At 38.7% G+C, this 21,108-nt stretch overlaps 1 protein-coding gene across 1 annotated transcript in view; it reads left to right on the top strand.

Annotated features, from left to right (window-relative positions):
• The first annotated feature begins 678 nt into the window (after positions 1-678).
• Positions 679-21,108, top strand: part of LOC113412358 (uncharacterized) — a 37,675-nt gene continuing 17,245 nt past the window's right edge. The window contains exons 1-10 of the mRNA XM_087956385.1: positions 679-1,047; positions 6,768-7,458; positions 9,408-9,507; positions 10,574-10,709; positions 12,310-12,389; positions 15,295-15,340; positions 15,903-15,943; positions 17,321-17,396; positions 18,565-19,042; positions 19,975-20,106. Coding sequence (XP_087812511.1) covers positions 7,163-7,458; positions 9,408-9,507; positions 10,574-10,709; positions 12,310-12,389; positions 15,295-15,340; positions 15,903-15,943; positions 17,321-17,396; positions 18,565-19,042; positions 19,975-20,106 — 1,385 coding nt within the window. The 5' untranslated portion in view covers positions 679-1,047; positions 6,768-7,162. The remainder of the gene's footprint in view (positions 1,048-6,767; positions 7,459-9,407; positions 9,508-10,573; positions 10,710-12,309; positions 12,390-15,294; positions 15,341-15,902; positions 15,944-17,320; positions 17,397-18,564; positions 19,043-19,974; positions 20,107-21,108) is intronic.

Here is a 21,108-nt window from a genome sequence, read left to right as displayed (position 1 = left end):
TTGTTTCTCTTATTCTTTTATTTTTCTTATATGTACCCATTTCATGTATTCACAACTATGTATACACTTATACTTATTATCTTGTAAACAATTGGCAAATCAAATAAATAAATAAATAAATAAAATAAATAAAAATAAATAAGAAAAAGCTTTTATTTAGGACATCACACTGGAGGGGAGCTGCGATGATAAAGTCCACTTAAGTCTTATCGACCCCCTGCCAAACTGAATGCCATCATAAGTATAAAACAGCATATTCATATATTCCGGTTGTAGAACCAAAACAAACTCCTAGGAACAAACTTCAACGCGAATTGTAATTACAAATTACAACGTATCTTCTCCCGTTCCCCCCAAAATAGTAATATTTTGTTGGTCCTTTCATTCGTCAGTCGAACGCAGGCCGCGTTATTTCGAGCTGGGCGGCTCCCAAGCTTAACGTCACCTTCAACCAACTGCGTGTAGTAGTTTCGGGTTGCTTCCCGAAATGGCGAGCCTGTCGTATTGAGGAGTTGCAGAGCAGAGCGGAGAGGGCGCCCTGGCTGTGAGTAGAGCTGGCTGCGAAGTGGGGACTCCGCTTCAGGAGATTCGTTGCGCGCACGTTTCTGCCTGAAAAGGAAAGGGGCGCTTGACCTTCGGATGCCAGTTTCTCCGGAGTAAGCGCCGCCGCGTTCAATAAGGGTGTTGTCCCAAGCGAGCACCGCTTAGAAAGTTGCGTTTAGACTAGCCCTTTGCGCTTTGGCTGAGCGCAAAGGGATGAACGCGGGGAGTTTACTCCTGAGTAAAGTTCATTACGTTCGCTGCCTTTGAGAAGCGGCGGAAAAGAGACGGCCTTATTATCCATGCGCTTTAAACAAAAGCTTATGGCAGTGTAAGTCCATAGTGGCGGAGAGGGAAGCTTTGTCGCCAAGGAGAAGCTCCGCGATTCTCATCCTCATACGAACGCGCAGGGCGTTTGTGTTACGGAAATGCTAGGCGTATAGTCTGACTTAGTTGGAAGAGAGAAGAATGCAGGGCCCAACGTCTTCGTTTCGGTTTAAGCTGAAGGTTCGTTTCGCTGCCGGTTCTCCTTCCCGACGGCCGAGGGGAGCGTTTTTTCATTTTTTTATTATGGATCTGCGTAACAGTTTATTCAGAAATTACTTAATACATTTAATAAACTATATTCATTGATTGTAAGCGCCAATGTAAAATTATAAAAGGAAAACAAATCTTGTTTCGGCAGAGCTTTGCTGGTGACTTCACCGACAACCTCCAGGAAGTTTTCTTGGCCATAATACAGGAGATGTTTGTGGGATTTTTATTTATTTGAAAGCTCTGGGATTTCTGGTGCTCTCTGATCAGAATATGAAGTCAGATCCTCCTGAGTTTTTTCAAAAGAGGACAAAATAAGGACAGATGGATTCCTTTCATTTTAGTTTTCTTTTTTTGTCACAAAAGATTTTAAATATAACTGCATGAGACACTAATTCTAAATGTAGATTGGAGTAGGATTGTTTCCTCTGCTTTTGATGGTATCCTTCATTAAATTACTATGATTAAAAGAATAGCTTTCACTTTAACAACAAGGTGCTTTTGACAGTATTTGAGGGGAAATCCTAATTATTTGGAGCTCTAGTCTGGACTTTCCTTAACTAACCATCAGACTGATATCTGAAGCCTTCTATTTTAGCCATTGTTATGTTCCATCATGTCTTTGTGACTCTTAAGAAGGAAGTAGTCCTTTTTATTTACTGGCATTTGTGAATTTCCTCAAGAAAACCTCTTAAAATGTGTAATGTTCAGTGATCAATTAAAGGAGGATTTCTCAAATTCTGAAAATATATAATCCTTTTAAATGATAACGTGAAATTGTATTACAATACACACCCCTTCTGATTAGATTGAAGCATTGAAGCAATGAACATGAATTTGGGTAAACTGAGAGATAGTGGAGGAGAAGGGGGCATGGCATACTAGAGTCCATAACATACAAAAAGTCAGATGGGACTTATTGATTGAGCACCTCACCCTCTCATTATCCCGGCTTATTTGTGCAAGAAATAAATGTACACCTTTAATCTTTACGTCAAACAAAAAAGTGATAGAACCACATAGTGTTAGAAAATAAAACCTTATTGGAAATTGAAGAAAAATTGAAGAAAAATTGAAGAAAAAGTTTAAAATCACATTTTAATGGAAGGATGAACTGGCTTATTTTTGTATCATTCTGAAATCTGAATTTCGTTTTGAAGACAGCCAGTTTCTTTCACTAGTCAGATGGGAAGTAAAAGGTATTTCTTTGCCTTAAGTCAATTTCTCTTGAAATACTATAGCTTGCAAAATCTTTTTTTTTTTTTGCATGATTACTTTTTCTGCTTTTGATGATCTCTTCCCAATAATCTCAATCCTTCACTTCCTATTTGTAATTCTATCTGCACAGTGAAGATCAGAATTAAATTTTTGTGCTCTCCAACCTTGATTGCTCCCTTTGAAAAGAAAAGTAGCATACAAAAACAAAAAAGGCTTCTTAGTTTGCATTAAACTGGTAAGCCTGCTCATAGAAAGCAGCCTCCTGGCAGCTCTTCCCACCCTTTGTGTTCTGACCACCCACTTTGAGATAACCTAATTTACAATGCAGGAAATACATAACATTTTGTGTGAAAATGGAAAATCTGAAAATGGAAAGTCAATCTTTTCTTTCCAGAACCACCTTACTTCAATAGAGAAACAACCAAGGCTAGATTGTAAAAGTATATATTTTAAGATGAATATAAATGGACTGTATTAAAATGAATCAAGGGAAAATAATAATCTTGACTATTGTAAAAGCATAGGCCCCAAGTGTTTTCTGGATCCTGAACTAAAAAGTAGTTTTATTCCCTCTTTCTGTTGCAGTACACAGAACTGAGGCCTTTTTCCAGGGGAGGGTAGACAGAATCATACTTTCAATAGAATCTTAGGGAAATCTCCCAGTTTGTAAAAGTTCAGTCATTTTTTAGAAAGGAAACTGAAAATACTGAAAGGGATACAGTATAAATTTTGCTTAGTAACAGCATAACATTGACTAATTTGGGAGGGGGGGAGAGATATGGCATGTACATGGTTTGAAATTAGTCACCAATTATACTTTACTGTATATCTTACTGCTAATCCAATTTGCAATTGCTGAAATAGTAAGCTTATTTTTTATTTATTTAAGCCTCTATGAAAGGGTAAAAATATACACAGAACTGATTGCACAATATGGAGACCACAATTTTCAAGCCTCAGCCCCATGCACTCTTTATCTTCCTTCTGGTTGGCTGCTTTACACATGATTCCTGGTTTCATCCAGTTTAAGAATATGGAACAGGCCTAATCCAAAGAATTTGCTTACTTATCTGTGGCTGTAATGTAATTTGCTTGGTTTTGATTTACAACTGGATTGTGTTAACTCATAATGGTTTGTAAAAAATAAAGTGAGCATCAAAAGTTAAAATACAGAACATGGTTGGATGTAGGATATGGTAGTATGCACAGGCTATAAGATTTTTTTTAATGCAGTATGTCATGTGAATAGGTCCAGTGGTTATTTCTAAATTGTGATTTACTGTGTAAAGCACAACTGGCTGAATTTACAGAACACAGTCAAAATCATATTATGACTGGGTAGTGTGCAAATCTGGCAGATAGAAGGCAGCTTTTGTCATGTGTGCTTAAAACTCAGTGAAGATTTATTTGTGTATCCAGTTGCAGTCTAAATGGGCCTGGAAATGTTTCCACACAACATGCATATTTTCTGAATCTTTCTAGCGTATTTCATTCATTATTAGAAATATCTTGTTATTTAGAAGAATGCAGATTTTGTAGCTAATCCTTGGCTTGCAAAACTGAAAGGCTGTAACTGCCCTTATCTGGTAGGCTTGCAATTCCTGGAATGTTAAGGATGTGATTTGTCCTTCATTCCTTCAGTCCCTCCTCAATACAAACAGGAATTTCCTGTGTAGCTGTGGCGGGGGGGAGCTGACCCAGTTTTCTGTTCTCTCCCTTTTATGTATGTTCTTGATTTCACAGGGACTCATTTCAGTCTTGAAAACTAAACTAAACTTGAAAACTAAATCTGAATCATACACAGTGATTGTGAGTTATGAAAAAAACACCTTAGTCTCTGGGTCTTAAATTTAAATTTATAGGAATAATAGGCTTTTGGTAATTGGTGAATATTTGTAGTATTTTCAGTATCAGATTGCAGATGTTTCGATGTTTAAATCCTGGCGGTGTAAATTCTATGCACTTTTACTCTAAAGTTATTACTATAGATTTGTTTTCATATTTAGAAGCATGGAATTGCAGCTTTGGTATCTTTGTTAATGTTTTTCAAATGTTGATTATGAATCTTTTCCTATAAAAATGATGCTTCCTCTCTTCCAAGCTCTAATAGTGCTATGAATGTATGTACATATGTCAGTTTATTATTGATTATGACAATTAGACATCTTAATCATGGGATTTTTAGTCCTGCCTTAGGTATGAAAGCTAGCTGGGTGACTTGGGGCCAGTTACTCACTCTCAGCCAACTCACCTCACAGGGTGGTTGTTATGGAGAAAATCGAAAGAGGAAGTAGTATTAGATATGTTCACTGCCTTGAGTTAAAAATGATATAAAAATAAATGATTGATGGATGAGAGGCATTGTGGAATCTACAGAGGTAATTCTTAATGAACTCTATGTCTTTTATTCAGAGATCATTAAGAATTTGTCTAAAACAATTGTCAAGGTATGTCTTAGGGGTTAGGTGATTTAAATTGGTGATTGTAAATTGGTAAAATCCTAATCTGATGTATTTCTGCTCTAACTAATCCTTCTGTGGCCTGACCCAAAACATTGTTTGTCAGCCTCTATGAGAATGAAAAAAAAGTACAGGTAGTCCTTGACTTATAACCATTTGTTTAGTAACCGTTGGAAGTTACAGTGGCATTGTAAAAAGTGACTTATGACTGTTTTTGGCATTTATGACCATTGCAGCATCCCCATGGTCATGTGATCAGAATTCAGATGCTTGGCAACTGGCATGTATTGCCATGACAGTTCTCATGTCTGCCATCGTGTGATAACTTTTTGTGACTTTCTGACAAGCAAAGACAATGTGGAAGCCAGATTCACTTAAACGAGCGTGTTACTAACAACCTCAGGGATTCATATAACAACTGTAGCAAGAAAGGTCAGAATATTGGGCGAAACTCATTTAACAACTGGCTTGCTTAGCAACAGAAATTTTGGGCTCAGTGGTGGATCTAAGTCAAGGACTATCTGTATACTAACTTAACTTTTAGTTAGTTACAAGATTGGGCTGAAGCAAAATGAAGTACTGAATGTGGAGTAGTTTGAATAATTGAAACAGCTAAAAAATATTATTTTGAAAATACCGAAGTAGGAGACCAACTTCCCTCATCTCCTTCACCCCTAAGTAGATTGCAGAAACTGACCTTACATTTGATGAGAAAAGGAATAGAAGATTATATTATAAATAAGTGATCAGGAGGTGGAAATTACTAGGGCGCATTCTATTGAGACGCTCTTGGGGAGAATCTGTTTAGTGAACTCATACAAGGACTGATCTTGACTCCTTTTCCGTCCTTCCTTCCCTGTTTAATTATGTCTTCCTGATTGTCCTCTCATGCCTTCTCCAAGGCAGCTGCTCAGAACACTGTCTTCCTTCTGATGCCTTCTCTGTCCCTGTTTCTGCTAGAACAGGTGTGTCAAACTTGTGTCGTCACGGTGTCATGTCATGTCTTGGGACTTTTTCCCCCTTTGCTAAACTGGACGGGGACAAGGCCAGCACATGACACATCCGATTCACAGGTCGAGAGTTTGACACCCATGTGCTAGAAGGAAGGAGGGGAATGTGTGTATTTGTGTTCTTCTATAGTGTTTCTGTGTAAAAAGTATCTGTGTGGTTACTAGAGGTTCATACATACAATATGAATAAGTATCTATGCTGATACAAGGAAAAAAAGTTAATTTTTATATAATAAACCTCCCTCTACATAACAGTAGAAAGGGAATCAGTTATAAGCAGGGGCACTTACAATACTTTAAGCTTTTCCATGAGACAGACATGAATATCTGTTCATATGTATATGCATTTTTTAGGGATCTCCACATACAAACACACACACACACACACCACACACGCATACTTTTTTTTAAAATGAGGCATAAGGGTATCTGGATTGGTTAACAATTCTTGTTTGATCACTGGAAAAACTGAGTATTGCACAGAATTTTTGCATATAAATCATTTTTTCTGACCTGTGAAGTTTTATTTATTTATTATTTTGTCAAGCAATTATAAGATAATTAAAAGAAACAATAGGACAGGGATGGTAGGCACGTTGGTGCGCTTATGCACGCCCCCTAAAGACCTCTTAGACTTAAAACTCATAGTCGTTTTCCATTAAATATAGTAAAATAAACACTGTAAATATTTTAAATGCTCTGTAAATATTCTAAATGGAGCGTGATACAAAACCTACTGTTAGAATTTGAAGTTATGAACAGAGGAAGCTGCTGTATAAGAACTAAGTCAGCCCATCCTATTCAGTAATGTTCACAATGTTAGTTCCCCAGGACTTCAAGTGACAGTTTTTCCAGTTCTCTGTGGAAATGCCCAAAGACACGTGTTTTCCTGAAGAGTTAAATCTCTTTTTCATAAAGCATAATTTTACTGAAAGAGACATTTTATGGACATCAATGGCATATTGTGATTTCCCATTTTCATTCTGTACCTTTTGCTTAATTTCAGTTTCAGTTCCTCTGGGCATTCTAAGTGGTGTGATAGTGAGAAGTTTGTTGAAAACTGGATATTCCGTTTTGATTCATCCTCAGCATTATTTAATTTGAAAAGGTTCATACTGTTCCCAACCTGAGCAAATGAACAAATGTAGCAGCAGATGAGATGGCAGAAGGAATGCCATCGGTGAACTTAATCGTTGTGTGTGATTAAAATGATTTGGGTTTCTCTAGGTCTTCTCTTCTTGTCCATGGTCTTTTGATATATATATGTATAAAGCATAAATTGAAGCCTGGATACTGAAGATCAACAAGCAAGGCAGACTCTGCATTAAGTAGCAAGCCTCATGACGTGGCTTTTCTTGTTTAAAACATACACAGAGAACTGTAAAGGGATAGTGGCCTGTGATGACATTTTGCAGTATGCCAGCATCCCTCCTTTACCAGCTTGAACAGGAACTGGATACAGATGAAAAGGAAACCATGCTCTTCTTGTGCGGCGATCTCATGCCTGACGTACCTATGTCTGATGTCCTACAACTCTTGACAACTTTGAATGAAAAGGAGATGCTGTCCACCATCAACTTATCTGAACTATTATACAGGCTGAAAAGATTTGACTTGTTAAGGAAGTTCCTGGGGACTGGAAGAGCAGCTGTGGAAGCCAATTTAGCCAAGCATTCTCAGATGTTGTCAAAATACAGGTGAGCTAAGTTGAAGAGCATTCTGGGCTTTTGAAAAACCTACACCTCTATATTGGACAGTTTATTTCCACTGGTTTCTGTTTCTAAGAATTGCTTCTCTTGAAAATGTTCTGTTGTATGATAACACCAGAATTGTAAAATTCTGTGAGATCTTAATTCTATTTCCATAAACTGAAAAATGATTTTGGGAGAATAATGATCCAGTATTAGGTTATAAATAATGTTAGTGATCCATAAATTGTCAACTATGATGGGTGGTTATAGAAATTTAATATAAATCTTTTAAAATAAAAAATAAATATACCATTCATGCAACTTGATCATTCAGGCCACCATAGGTATGAGAAATCACAGTTATTTACACTAATTATTTGTTCAAGGGAGCGAATAAACAACTGAAACCCAAACCAAAGTTAACTTGTATGTAAACATTTTATACGGGGGTGGGATTCAACCGGTGCTACTATTGGTTCGTTGATTATGTTTTACACGCTGCGCACGCATGTAATACACCTAAAGCTGTGCTGCCCGGACAGCTGATAAGTGCTGTGCGCGGGTGCGCAGCGTTTGAAAAACCATTTTTTTCCTGCTTTTTCAACCTCAGCTGTGCCATGCAAAGTAGCTGAGGTTGAAAAAGCAGGAAATAAAGGTCAGGTAAGAGCCCAGCGGGCAGGTGGGCCACGCAAAGCAGCAGGCACAGAACTACCGGTTCTATAGAGCTGGGCAGAACCAGTAGCATCCCACCCCTGATTTTATAATGAAATATAAAATTGCTCTGATATCCTTCTTTATTTTTTATTTTACCACAACTAATGCAAGGACTGTTTTCCTCTTAAGGATTTTCAACAAATCCTACATGAGATGCAGGGTGAATTACAGTCCATTGCAGGCGTTGGAGCATCCCAAATAAATCAGAACTAGCATTTTATGAGAGCTTTGGTCTCAATCTGGAAGGCTCTAGAATGGGGAATCTGTCCTAGTATAAAAACCTGAAATTCAGGTAATAAGCCATCAGTATGTCAGAAGAGTCATCAAAATCTGTAGAGTTGGAATTTAGCAGGATATCCAAAATATCCCTGTCTTCATTCATATCCATACATGAACTGAGCTTCAGCAATGAATATATTTATGGTGTACAAAGGATGTGCAAAAGGAAAATTGATATATTATTGTTATGGGAAGCTGCTGTGCACTGTTAGATTACTAGCCCAATTAATTCAATATTGCCCACACCAGTATTATTCTCCGTGGACGGCAGAGCGCAAAGTGAAGTGCATACCTCACTATTCTGTGTAGGACTGATAAGAATTATAGTCCAAAATAACTATAATAGCTTTCAAATATCAATTTGTTCCTGAATACCTTTTCCTGATTTTATTAAGCCATGTTCTCTATTTTTACTCTTGGTATTTTTTTTGTTTGGGTGGGGTTCTTGTTATTCATTTGGTCTTGCTCCAGGGGTGGGATCTGACCGGTGTAACTACCGGTTCAGTGATTTGCGCGCATGTGTGAAACATCGTCAGCTTGCTGTCTGGACAGCTGAGCAGCGCTGTGCGCAGCATTTGAAAAAGCCCTAATTTTCCTGCCTTCTCAACCACAGCTGTGCCGCGCAAAGCAGCTAAGGTTGAAAAACCAGGAAATAAAGGTCACGTAAGAGCCCGGGCGGGCAGGTGGGCCAAAACAGCAGCAGACATAGAACCGGTTCTATGTCAGCTGCTCTTCAGAGCTACCGGTTCTACAGGGCCGGACAGAACCAGTAGAATCCCACCCCTGTCTTGCTCTTAACTATTAATACTTGTTGGTTGAAAAATACATATGTGGTTAAAATACAGTTTAAGAAAGGAATATTGTATAAGAATATGTAACACACACAGCCCCTAGGTAGGAGAGCAAAACCTTTTTAAAATTAATTTACTTTTAAATTGATTACAAATTGGGTTTGTGTGCAGGGTGTTGATGACTGAAATCAATGAAGATCTGGAAAAAGAAGACTTGAGGTCTCTCTCTTTCCTTCTGAAAAATCATCTTGATACATCGCACAAGGAGAAGGTAAACTTAACATGAGCATGATAGTAATTCATCACAGTTCTCTGTGTGTTTACAGTGAATGAACACAGAGAAAGGAACAAGGATGTCCTGGTTTTTATCTGTTGGCTCTGCCTCCTTCCCATTGCAGGTGTAACACGGCAGCATGCACGATGCAGCTATGATGTATGCTTTATAAATCAAACTTTGGAAAGATAGTGCTAAATCAATAAGTGGGATAGAAAGCAGTAAACTTAATGGGATAGAAAGCTGGCTTCTGTTATAATCAGGCCACTTCAAATTATAAATGAAAGAATGAATAAATAGCTCCTCAGCATAATAGGTACAGTATAATAGCATTTTCTCTTTCTCTTTCCATAAAGTCCACTTAACAGTACAGTTGTTCCTGCATTAAGATACTGAGAATATTGATTTCTATCTAGGTGGTCAGTGATAATAAAATACTGAAACTGCAAGCAAGTTCATTTGGGAATTACCAGTGCTACTAATGACTTCCAGTTGTTGTCTTTATTGTCACTTGTTGACATACATGAAGCAGAATTTTAGCTGGTAGATTAATTTAATCCAGAACTGTTTTTATTTAATTTTACTTGATACTGACAACTGCTCAGCAGTCCCTTTCACCGATTGTATGTTTCTTAGAATGATTTGTAATAAAAGTATAATTCCATTCTGGGCCCTCCAGGTGATTTGGACAAAAATTTCTGTCATCCTAACTATGAGCCAATCTGGTATGGTGCTCTAAAATATATAGAGAAGTACTGGGATGTGTTGGAGTGAAACATCCTGGTTCCAGCTTGCTCACTGAAATGAACTTACTCTGCTGCTAGTTTCAAGTTCAAGCTACTGTGTTGTGTAATCCCTTCCTCATTAGTAAAACTGGAAATTCCAAAAACTCCCTTGCAGGATTAGTATAGGGTAAAGTTTGTAAAGTAATATATTGACCTAAGTAGGGGAGACAGATACTGTACTATCAATCTTTCTATATTCCATGAATGTTTAATATATAACTACAATTTATCATGAGGGTGTTGGTTTCTCCTTTACAATTATTGTCTGATTTTTCTAGAGTTTTCTGGCAATTATTACTGACCTGGAAAAGCTGGACCTGATATCTCCCATGCATCTGGATTTAATAGAAAATTGCTTCCTGACCATTCACAGGAGAGACTTGGCAAAAAAGATTCAAAAGTACAAACTAGAAGGTAAGATTTGCTCTGTCTTGCCATTCAGCTTTAGAGGCTAATTCTCATAGTTTGCTGTCTTCACTGACAAAGAGAGTTCTGCATTACCTACCTACCGTAGTTGGAGGAATCTCTGGGGCTACTTGGGTGAAAATTGTACCGAACTCAGCGAGGCTTATTGATATGTAAACATACATAGGAATGCTGCTAATAGTAAGTATCTAAACAAGTTGTTGAGTTCAGAAATGTGGAAACAATACAAAACCAATAATTTCATCTTCTCATCAACCCATTTAAGTCTTAGCTGAAAATGGTAATATTAGCAGTACAATAATATATAAAAAAATCATTTCTCACGTAATGAGAATTTGGGAAGGGAGAATGCAGGAATGAACTTGTTCCTTGGGATTTTGGTTACCTATATGAACAATCCTCCCGACATCAAGTAGAGCTTAGAGCTTTCTGTTCTAATATTCTGTGCCTTGGTTTTTCCCTCATTCTAAATCTTGAGCGTCTACAAACATATGGAACATGTACTACCCATCCTCCCAAGCATCGGCCTTTATAGTATAGCAGGTAATGAGGATATGTTAGAAGATCTCTCTGCTTCTCCTCACATACATGAGCAGCAATCAGTGTCTATACAGGGCTATTAGCTTACCATGCAGAACAGTGAAATAGTGGATAGCTTTGATCACAATACTTGAACAATGTTGTGTATCTATTCTCACTCCTTTCCTATTTTTTAAGAGGCTGAAAATTTTGTAAAGAGTAAGTTTATGATTGCCAAATAAATTAAAAGAAGGAAAAAAAGAAACTAGCACCATGGGCTTTGTGCTTTTCTTAATGAAATTATTAAGAAATAGCCATTTTGGTCTAGACTGAGAGCCAGTTTGGTTTGTGGATAAGGCGCTAGGCTAGAAAGCAAGGGCTCTGAGTTCAAGTCCTGCCTTAGGCATGAAAGCCAACTGGGTGACCTAGGGCTAGTCACTCCCTCTCAGCTCAACTCACTTCATAGGGTTGTTGTGGGAAAAAGAGGAAGAGGAAGATATGTTAAATATGTTTACTTTCTTGAGTTACTTGTAAAAATAATAAAGGCAGGATCTTTCCACACATGGAGGGGAAATAGCATTCTTCTCTAGGCATTACTTTTGCTCTGTCTATCTAACAGTTCACATGGTTGCTTAAAATACTGCAACTAGGAGAGCCAGGATTTCTGTTACTGAATGAAGCAGTCATGTGAGTGACTCACTTGATGCTCAACAACCAAGATTCTGATCCAGTTGTGGTTGTAAATCAATGTCTACCTGTATTACTTCTATTTTTCATCTACTTACAGGCTATTAAATGCATTGGTTTATGCCATCAAAATGTTGGCTCTTAGCACCACATAGATTTAACAACTCCCATAATTCAAATATCAAGAACTTTTTCTTATAAATACTAGAAATATAAACATTCTTTGATGCAAATGGTAGGATTTCCTTCTTAGGGTAGTGTAGTGATGGGATTTTAAATAAAACTACATGCAGCATGTAGAGGTAGAAGAGACTTGAGCAGAACAGTTGTTTTACAAAATAACCACTGTTGATGTAATTTCTGAGATCTCTTCCATTTTCAGTTCCAGTGCGCTTTCCAACTATGAATACAAACACTCTTCAGATGTCCTTACCTAAGTTATCCCTAGCTGACCCTCCAGAGGTAAGTGCATTATAAGATTATAGACAAATTTGCAACCTTAACCACTGAAAAGAAGGAGTTTATTGCATGGGATTGATCATTTTCTAATATCAGCTGTGACCTTAATGAGTTGGCCTAAAAGCTGTGCTTTCTTGTTTTCAGCATCAAAGGACTTGTGTTGATGAAATTAGTAGGGAACTCTCTTCCCCCTTTGTATCTTTTTGTATAGTGTATTAGAGATGTTTTAAACAAACAATTTTAAAAGGGGGGACAGCATTTAAGCCAAATTAAAATTAGTTCCATCATTATCTTTGTTTCCCAGAAAGTTTTTTGATGCAATGTTTTGTTTTGAAATTTGCCCATTTGACCAGGAGAAACGAGGGGGTGGAAAACCTGCTCAGTGGCGAGTTAAGGAGCATTTCAAGTTGTTTTGTTAAACAGCTAATTTGAAAAGGCCTTTACCTGCTAGGACAGCTATTTTAATAAGGACACTTTCCCTTTCCCAATAGTAACCATTTTGGGAGATTAAGTGATCTCCCAAAATTCCAGAATTTTGTATCTGGAGCTCTCAGAATTCCATATATACCCACTGGACTTGAAAGATGGAGGATTCAGGCCATCCTTTGGGATGCACAGACACCCTTCCATTCTTAGCTGCCTCTCCAAAAGCCCACTTCTTGCCATGCTGAAAATAAAAACTCTTTAAGAAGAGTGACCAGGACAGATGTCAGAATGCCCCAGAGTAGCATTTTCTTCTTTTTCGGATTGTACCGTGTTTCTCACATAATAAGGCCGGGCCTTATTTTTTTTTGAGCCCCGAAAAAACGGCTAGGCCGTCTTTTCGGGGTAACTTAATTTCCCCCTTTCATCCTCATCTAGAGCGCCCCGTGGGCAGCCTCGCCACCAGCCGCTCCTAACGGGCGATCATGGCGAAGCGCAGAGAGCTCCCTACTCCCACCAAACACCTTTGCTGCAGACCCAAGACCTTTGGCACCTGCCGCTGTTGCTTTCCCTTCTGCCCATTCCGCTGCCGTTTGGAGTGCCGTTGGAGCTGCTGCCGCCGTTTGGAGCTATCCTCTGCCGTTTGGAGCTGCTGCCGCCATTTGGAACTGCCTCTGCCGTTTGGAGCCGCCGCCGCCGTTTGAAGCTGCCGCTTCCGCGTTTGGAGCACTGCCGCTGTTTGGAGCACCACCGCCACTCCAAACACGACGGCAGCTCCAAACACGGAAGCGGCAGCTCCAAACGTGACGGCGGCACTCCAAACGGTGGCGGCAGCTCCAAACGGCGGCGGTGGCTCCGCTTCCGTGTTTGGAGCTGCCTCTGCCGTTTGGAGCCGACGCCGCCGTTTGGAGTGCCGCCGTCACGTTTGGAGCTGCCGCTTCCGTGTTTGGAGCTGCCGTTGTGTTTGGAGTGGCGGTGGTGCTCCAAACAGCGGCAGTGCTCCAAACGCGGAAGCGGCAGCTTCAAACGGCAGAGGCAGCTCCAAAAGGCGGCAGCAGCTCCAACGGCACTCCAAACGGTGGTGGCAGCTCCAACGGCACTCCAAATGGCAAGTCCCCCCACCCTTCCCCCTATTTTGCATGTTTTAAACTAGGCCTAAATTTGGGGGGAGGGGCTTAATTTGATTTTATGCCTAGAAAACATGCTGGGTCTTCCTATTGGTGGAGGCCGTATTGTTGGAGAAACACGGTATTTGTGGTGCACTTTTAGTTACCATAGTAAAAAAAAAATGCCATTGCAAGATGGGCAGCTATATAAATCGGTGTAATTGATAAATCAACCAATCGTCTAAAAACTGCAGTGATGAGATTAAATTTGTGAGTTTGACTCTCATACCAAATCCCCAAAACTTTTGATCAATATACTCCAGTGTACTATTTTTTGTTAAATGTATATAACCTATTTCTACACCCCCATAAAGGATCATAACAAATGTATCTGAAATGCTGTATGAACCCAGCACCTTATCCCTATGGAGAGTATGTGGGTTTACCCCCTCTCCACCAGCCATTCACTGAGTCAGTAAATAGTTGTGCTGCTTGATTTTCCTTTTCAGCTAATGGCAATTTTGTGTTTTTTGTTTTTCCCTAAAAGAGGATGGGCAGAAACTAAGCTATAGAAGCACCTTCTTCATGTAGGAAAGCTTAACTGGGATAAAAAGAGAGGGTTGGAATTATCAGTGAATAGAACCATAAGAATGAGGATCACAAACTCAGAGCAGTCGGACTCGGTCTGTCCTAGCCTAATGGGAGGATGCAAAATGTTTGCAGAAACAGATTCTTATTTCTGAGTTATTTTTCCTCAGTCAGAAACCCTGCTATGCGCTGCATAGCGTGTGCTTCAAGTGCAGGCCAGATAATATCCCCTTTACAAAAGAGCAAGCAGATATGTATGAACTGTATCTTCCTGGGCAAAACATGCCGTAGGATAAGGAATAAAAAATGATCTGCCAGATTAGAGGACGGTCTAGTCAGTCTAGCCTTATATTTCTTACCTAATTAGTCAAATATTTCAATCAGCTTATGGAGGCTGTACAAAACTGATGCTAAGAAATACTATATGGTAGCTGTGAAAAAGACTGTTCCATTAGTTCTTAGAGCAGGGTGTCAAACTGGCGGCCCGCAGGCTGGATATATCACATGTAGGCCCACCTCAGCTCTACGAAGGCAAAAAAGGTTGCAATACGTGATGTTATGTGACACGATCGAGTTTGACACCCATATCTTAAGAGATATTAGCCATTGATTTACTTTGAATGGATTTGTGTAATCATATTTAAAAGCCAAAATTATTATTAAGCAGTTTATATTTTAGATCTTTTTTCCTAATTACCTGTCTAGAATATGCTTTTTCTGCTATCACAACCAGGCAAATATAAAAGTTTTCCACCAGGAACAAAAAGTGATTTGATATTTAATTTTTACAGCCTGTGAACAAGGAAAGAGTAATGAATGGAGCCTGTGCTGTCCAGGGTAAGCCCTGTTATATCTTTATAGCCATTCCATCCCTGGCTACTTGGGAATAATACATCTTGCATTTTGTGTTTTTTGAATATTTGTAAAAAAAACCAAAACCTTAATTAAGTATTTGAACTGGGTTTTTTTTTCTAAACCCAACTCTACTCACTATCTTTTTTGGATAAATTGTTACTATCCCGTTACAATCCCGTTACCCCATCAGAGTACCTTTTTCTAGTATATGCTCAATATGGTTTAAAAATCTCATTTAAGAGACATAGATCATGAACTCCCTTTCAGTCACTGGTGCCTTCCTGGGTGTTTTATTTTCATCTGACAATGATAGAGTTGGCAGGATAGTTTGGCTAGTTAAAATGTTGTGATCCTAAAGCTTTGCAACCTACTGTCCTTTAAATATGTGAACTTTGATTCCTGTTCATAATGAAAGGCATTATGCAGACTAACAGTTTGGAGGGGATTGTTACTTTATATAAACTTGCATGAGTTTTCACTAGGTTTCATATTCTGAAGAATGTAGGCAGAATGCAACTAACGGGCATTTTTATTATATCTACAGCAGAACAGATTCACATATCCATTCCAGAAACAGAAGTACAGGTATTGTGCAAAATTATGATAAGCAGTACACATCTTTTTGTTTAGTATGGAAGCATTTTAGGAATTAAAAGAGTGATATAGCATTAGGAAATAACTGAATACACTTTCAGTTTCTGCCTTATTTGGTCTGTTAAAATTAAGTTGTATTTCCCTTGCCTTTTTAAACAATGGAATGCATTGCAACATGTTCCCCACTATGGAGAGGGAAAGTGAAAACAAACTGGAATGCAAAATAGAATACAGTAAGTAGCAGTAAACACCGAAAAACATGAAAGCTAATGATAAGAAATCCAGCCTCCATAAATCCCTTTATGCTGGCTTCTGCAATTGGCTTCTTGTTTGCATGACAATTTATTTTTATACTAGTCTGTGAGTATTTGGTGGCTGGAGTCCAATCTATAACCCTTCATTCCAAGTTTGCATACACTTCATACTGTACTTGGGTGTTGCCTGTGGACTTCCCAAATTATTCATAGTGAGAAAATTTCTGACTCAAATCACTCTGAATTGAATTGACAGCTGGGGAAGAAAAAGTCAACCTTTCCTCATATTGAGAGGGCAAAGGTTGGAGAAAACTGTCCTGGGACAGATTATTGGAGAAAAATTCTGCAATTCTGAGCTGTCCCATCAACAGGAAAGTTCCTTCCTTGACAATTTTCTTGTTGTTCTGGAGAATCTTCCAAATTTCCAGAACAAATTAAAAAAAAAAAAAAATTGGGAGAATTAGTGAAATTTCTTCTTCCTGTTTTTATGTGTCAGGATCCCATGGGCAGAATATTGCTTATAGAGTCAAAGATTGATCATCTCGTGTGTGTATTCATAGATATGTATTTACACACACACAAAAGTATGTGTCTTTGTACATGTAACATGTCTTGGTACTGTATTGATCAGTATAGAATTGAGCCCAGGTAGAGTTACACAAAGGAAGCAGTCAGCACAGAACACCTTGGTTCAAGGCAAAATGTTAGAATTGTGTTGTGCTTCAAATGCAAAGGCAGAAAATTGTTTTTTGCTGAATGTGAACAATGTGTAAATAGCTACTTGCAACAACTTGGTGGCTATTGCATCTTTTCTCAGTGTGCTCACTACAGCTGGTATAATTCTGGAAACATCTTTATTTGGTTTCAAGTTTGGCAAACACACACTACACGTGCCCCTTGTCTTTTTTGCCTTTGAATTTGAAGTACTGCATAGCTCTCCAGTATGTAATGCTTCTCCCAAGGCCCATGTTTTAGAAAGGGCTCTGAGAAGCCATTATTCCTTGCTGTTTTCTGCCACACAAAGGCAAAACTAATTAGATGATGCAAAATAGACAGGAAGTGCTGTGCTGATGATTTAGAGTAAGAGGCTTCATTCATGATGTTATTTTTGCAGGGTTGTAACAAGTACAGAATGCAAAGCAAACCTTTAGGAGTCTGCCTGATTATTGACTGCATTGGCAATGATGCAGGTAAGTGCAATGGAAATCAAGTTGTTCCTTCCTGCCAGAATTGCTACACTACATTCATTTGGTCACTTCGGTATGCATAATTTATCACAACAGCATAATGTCTAAAAATAAATAGTAGGGTGTGCAAAATATACTTTTCTGGGAAATATGGGAACATTTGGTTTTCCTTCTAAGTCTTGATCCCCTGCTGCTGATAGACAGCTACCAGTCTCATTGGTATCAAATTGATATGGAGGAATTATGTAGTCTTGCCCTTTCTTCTAGATATTTAACCTTTGAGAAATGTTGAGAAAGCCAAATCTATCTTTAAAAACGAAATACCACTCACGCAGCATCACGAAATCTCCAGAACTGTAAAGCCTACAAACTTGAAATTTGGCATGTATGGTCCTCTTGGCTACTAGGTGCTTGCTAAGAAACCATGTTTCGAAATGACCATCAGATCATTAATATTTCTTAATGCAGTAATTAACACGCTCTGATGCTAAGGAGTTCTACTCCCCCTCCCCATCTGAAAAGAAGTCTGTTCCAACTGCCAGTTGCCTCACATTCCGTTACCTTAGTAACAGAAGATAGATAGATAGATAGATAGATAGATAGATAGATAGATAGATAGATAGAAGAAAGGAGGAAAGAAAAAAAAGGAAAGGAGGAAAGAAGGAAAGGAATCCCTTACAGTATGTGTTTCAATCACTGACCACCACTGAGCCAACGGATTGTGAACCGAATTTCTCTTGCATAGCCCGATCACAGTTTCTTTGCGAAGCACAGGTATCCAGCTAGTTAATGATAAAAGTACAAATTAGGGACATTGATTATAAGACCAGTTTTCTTGAATTTTATTGCCAAATGTTAGATTGCTGCAGCCCTCAATTATGGCTATTTACAGAATCTTACACTGGGTAACACGGGCTTTTCCTGAGCTTGTTGTAATGGTTTTCTTTCTGCACTATTGATGTGTAGATTTCATGAGTCTCCTTATCTTCAAAGAGTTTTTCCTTGTAGCTCTAAAAATTCTTGCCTATGTATTTCCATAGTATCCTTAATATTCCAAGATACAGTTTGCTGTCCCCAATTATTTTCATATTTGAGGGCCATACAGGTAAATTTTACATTCACTAACCTACTAACTGGCGTGGTATTCTTGCTCCTGCTTCTTTCTCTCTAGGCTTGTTGATGAAAACCTTTAAATCACTACACTTTGAAGTTCACTGTCGATTGTTTCTGAATATGGATGCAGTGGTGCATGATTTATATGAAACAGCAAGGCTAAGAGCTCACAAAGATGCAGATTGTTTTGTTTGTATACTTGTCAGTCGAGGAGATGATCAACATATATTCTGCACAGACCATATTGTTCCAGGATTTCAATTGGAAAGGCTGAAGGATTTCTTTACTGGCGAAAGGTGTCCTGATCTCTTAGGAAAACCAAAGCTCTTTTTTATCCAAAACTATGTTGAGCCCCCAAATTGGCAAGGAAATGCCAGCCTGACAGAGGCAGATGGAAATCTATGCACAATACCACAAGTAGCAGACGTTTTCTGGAGCCACTGCACATTGGATGCCTCTGTATTGGAGAGATCCCCATGCTCATCGTCCTATTATCTCTCCACTTTGGCTGGCCTTCTGATGGATCCTCAGAAGAGGTAGGTGTTTATGTCAGATACTATAGCCATGCAGGAGCCATGCTGTTCTTTGGGAGAATGGAAAATAGATAGGAATATGAAAACAGCATTCCGACAGTGCTTGGTTTGCAGCAATAAGGTAAGCATTGGTATTGGTATTGGTTCCTGCAGAAAGAGTGACAGAAGTGAGACAATTTTGACACAGGTCAAAAATACGCTATAGAAATGTAGTGGTTTCCCTCTAACTGAGCAATGTCCTCCATATACATTTCTTTATAAAAGGGAACTGAGGGGCTTCTGATGGTTAATAAACACATAAGGCCTCTATTCCAGACAAGTGATGGAAACACTAATACAAACACATCTTTCTGTCCCATGAGCAGGGAAAACATCTTGAAGAATTCATCAACGAATAAATGTTACCCTGTTACATCCTCCAGGTAATACAAGGAGTGGCTCTTACTTGGGAGAAGCCATGCAAAACACAAAGCCTCAAGTTCTCCTAAACATATTTACATGCAAGGAGGTGCTATGTTTGCATCTCTGCATGCTCAAACATCCCAAATACTGCACATAGTCCGAGTGTGCCTTAGGGCAGAGGTCCTCAAACCCTGGTCCGTGAATCTGCACCAGGCCACAGCATGCCAGAAAATGGGCTGCACAAACAAGTGAAGCCTCATCCACAGAATGCATGCATTCACAGCATGTGAAACCATGCCCACTCTGGTACCCAGAAAGAAAATCGCTCCGGTTCTCTCCATGGAACCAGTCCCTGGTGCCCAAAAGGTTGGGAGCCACTGCCTTAAGAGTAGTTGAATAACCTTCAGCTGAAGGGTAGAACTGGACATGTTTGCAAAATCTGGAGCTGTTCACCTGCAGCTTTTACTTATAAAATGTATGTAATCTCATGCTGAAGGTATTTATTTTTCTCTCTCCCTCCTTTTTCCTTGCAGAAAGCTGTCTCTGTTGGATATTTTTGTGGAGTTGAACAACAGAGTTTATGAATGGAATAGGATTAATTCTACAGAACGGTACTTACTCTTATTGAAGCACACCCTGAGGAAAAAACTTTTCCTGACTGACAAGTAAAGTCCTTTGTGAAGACTTTCTGAGATTTATCAGTTTCTCTTGGAGTGAAGTACAGCATATGTGATAGCATTCAGAAACATTTGTACTTTTAAACAAGTAATTCTTGTAAACAAGCAATAGAGGGGGAAAGTTCTTACAATGTATTAAGATCTTATTGCACACCATATGTGCCTTATTTATATAACTTGTCATTATCTTTCTCAGAACTTCGCTCAGAGAATTATATTACTTTCTGCCTTGCTTATGAATATAAATTAAAATAAAAGCCAAGGTGGATTATTGTGAGACAACATAATTGTCTCAGCATACAAGTATAATCAAAAGTAATAGTAATACTATGAGTAAAGAAGTATCAGTGCTTGGTTGGAAGAATCTTCTTGCAGAAATGGCATTGAAAAGGAGGTTAGAAATTGGGGAGCGTCTGAGCTTTGCCAGTATATATACTTGCTTTATTATCTTGTTCATAGGTTTTGAAGGTCTTCCCTAATCTCAGCCCTCCAGTGTGCAATTCTTAGTCCCATCATCTCTATAAAAGCTCACCTACTAGCCAAGAGTGTCTGAGAACAAGGGAGGCTATGGTTAAATGTAGCTAGTGGGACAATGTGATTTTGGTGGTTAGTTCAGCAACAAGGATAGAATATTGAGATCCACTGCACCAAGAAATCCCATGAACACAGAAATATAGGGGAACAGAAACTTGTTTCTAGCCCAGTCAAGACAACTAGCAGAACTTGGTTGACATAGGGATGATACTACTCTAACAAGGGGCTCATTGAATTTAAGCAAATGCTTGGGGATTTGACAAGGAAAAAAAAGAACGTGCAGGAAGTTATATGAGAACATAGTCTTGATAAAAGAATTTTTAAGACATTATTAGTAATACTAGTAATTTTGTCTAAAATACAACAGTATGTATTTCATCTGAATATCTTGAGATGTGTATTGTGCATTTGCATTTTAAAATTTGTTTCAATACTTTGGATATTTTGGTGTTGGTT

The sequence above is a fragment of the Notechis scutatus genome, chromosome 1, assembly GCF_049901735.1.
Source record: "Notechis scutatus isolate UNSWTSFEM ecotype Mainland chromosome 1, rNotScu1.2, whole genome shotgun sequence".
Lineage (NCBI taxonomy): Eukaryota > Metazoa > Chordata > Lepidosauria > Squamata > Elapidae > Notechis > Notechis scutatus.
This window is presented reverse-complemented; position numbering and strand designations above follow the sequence as displayed.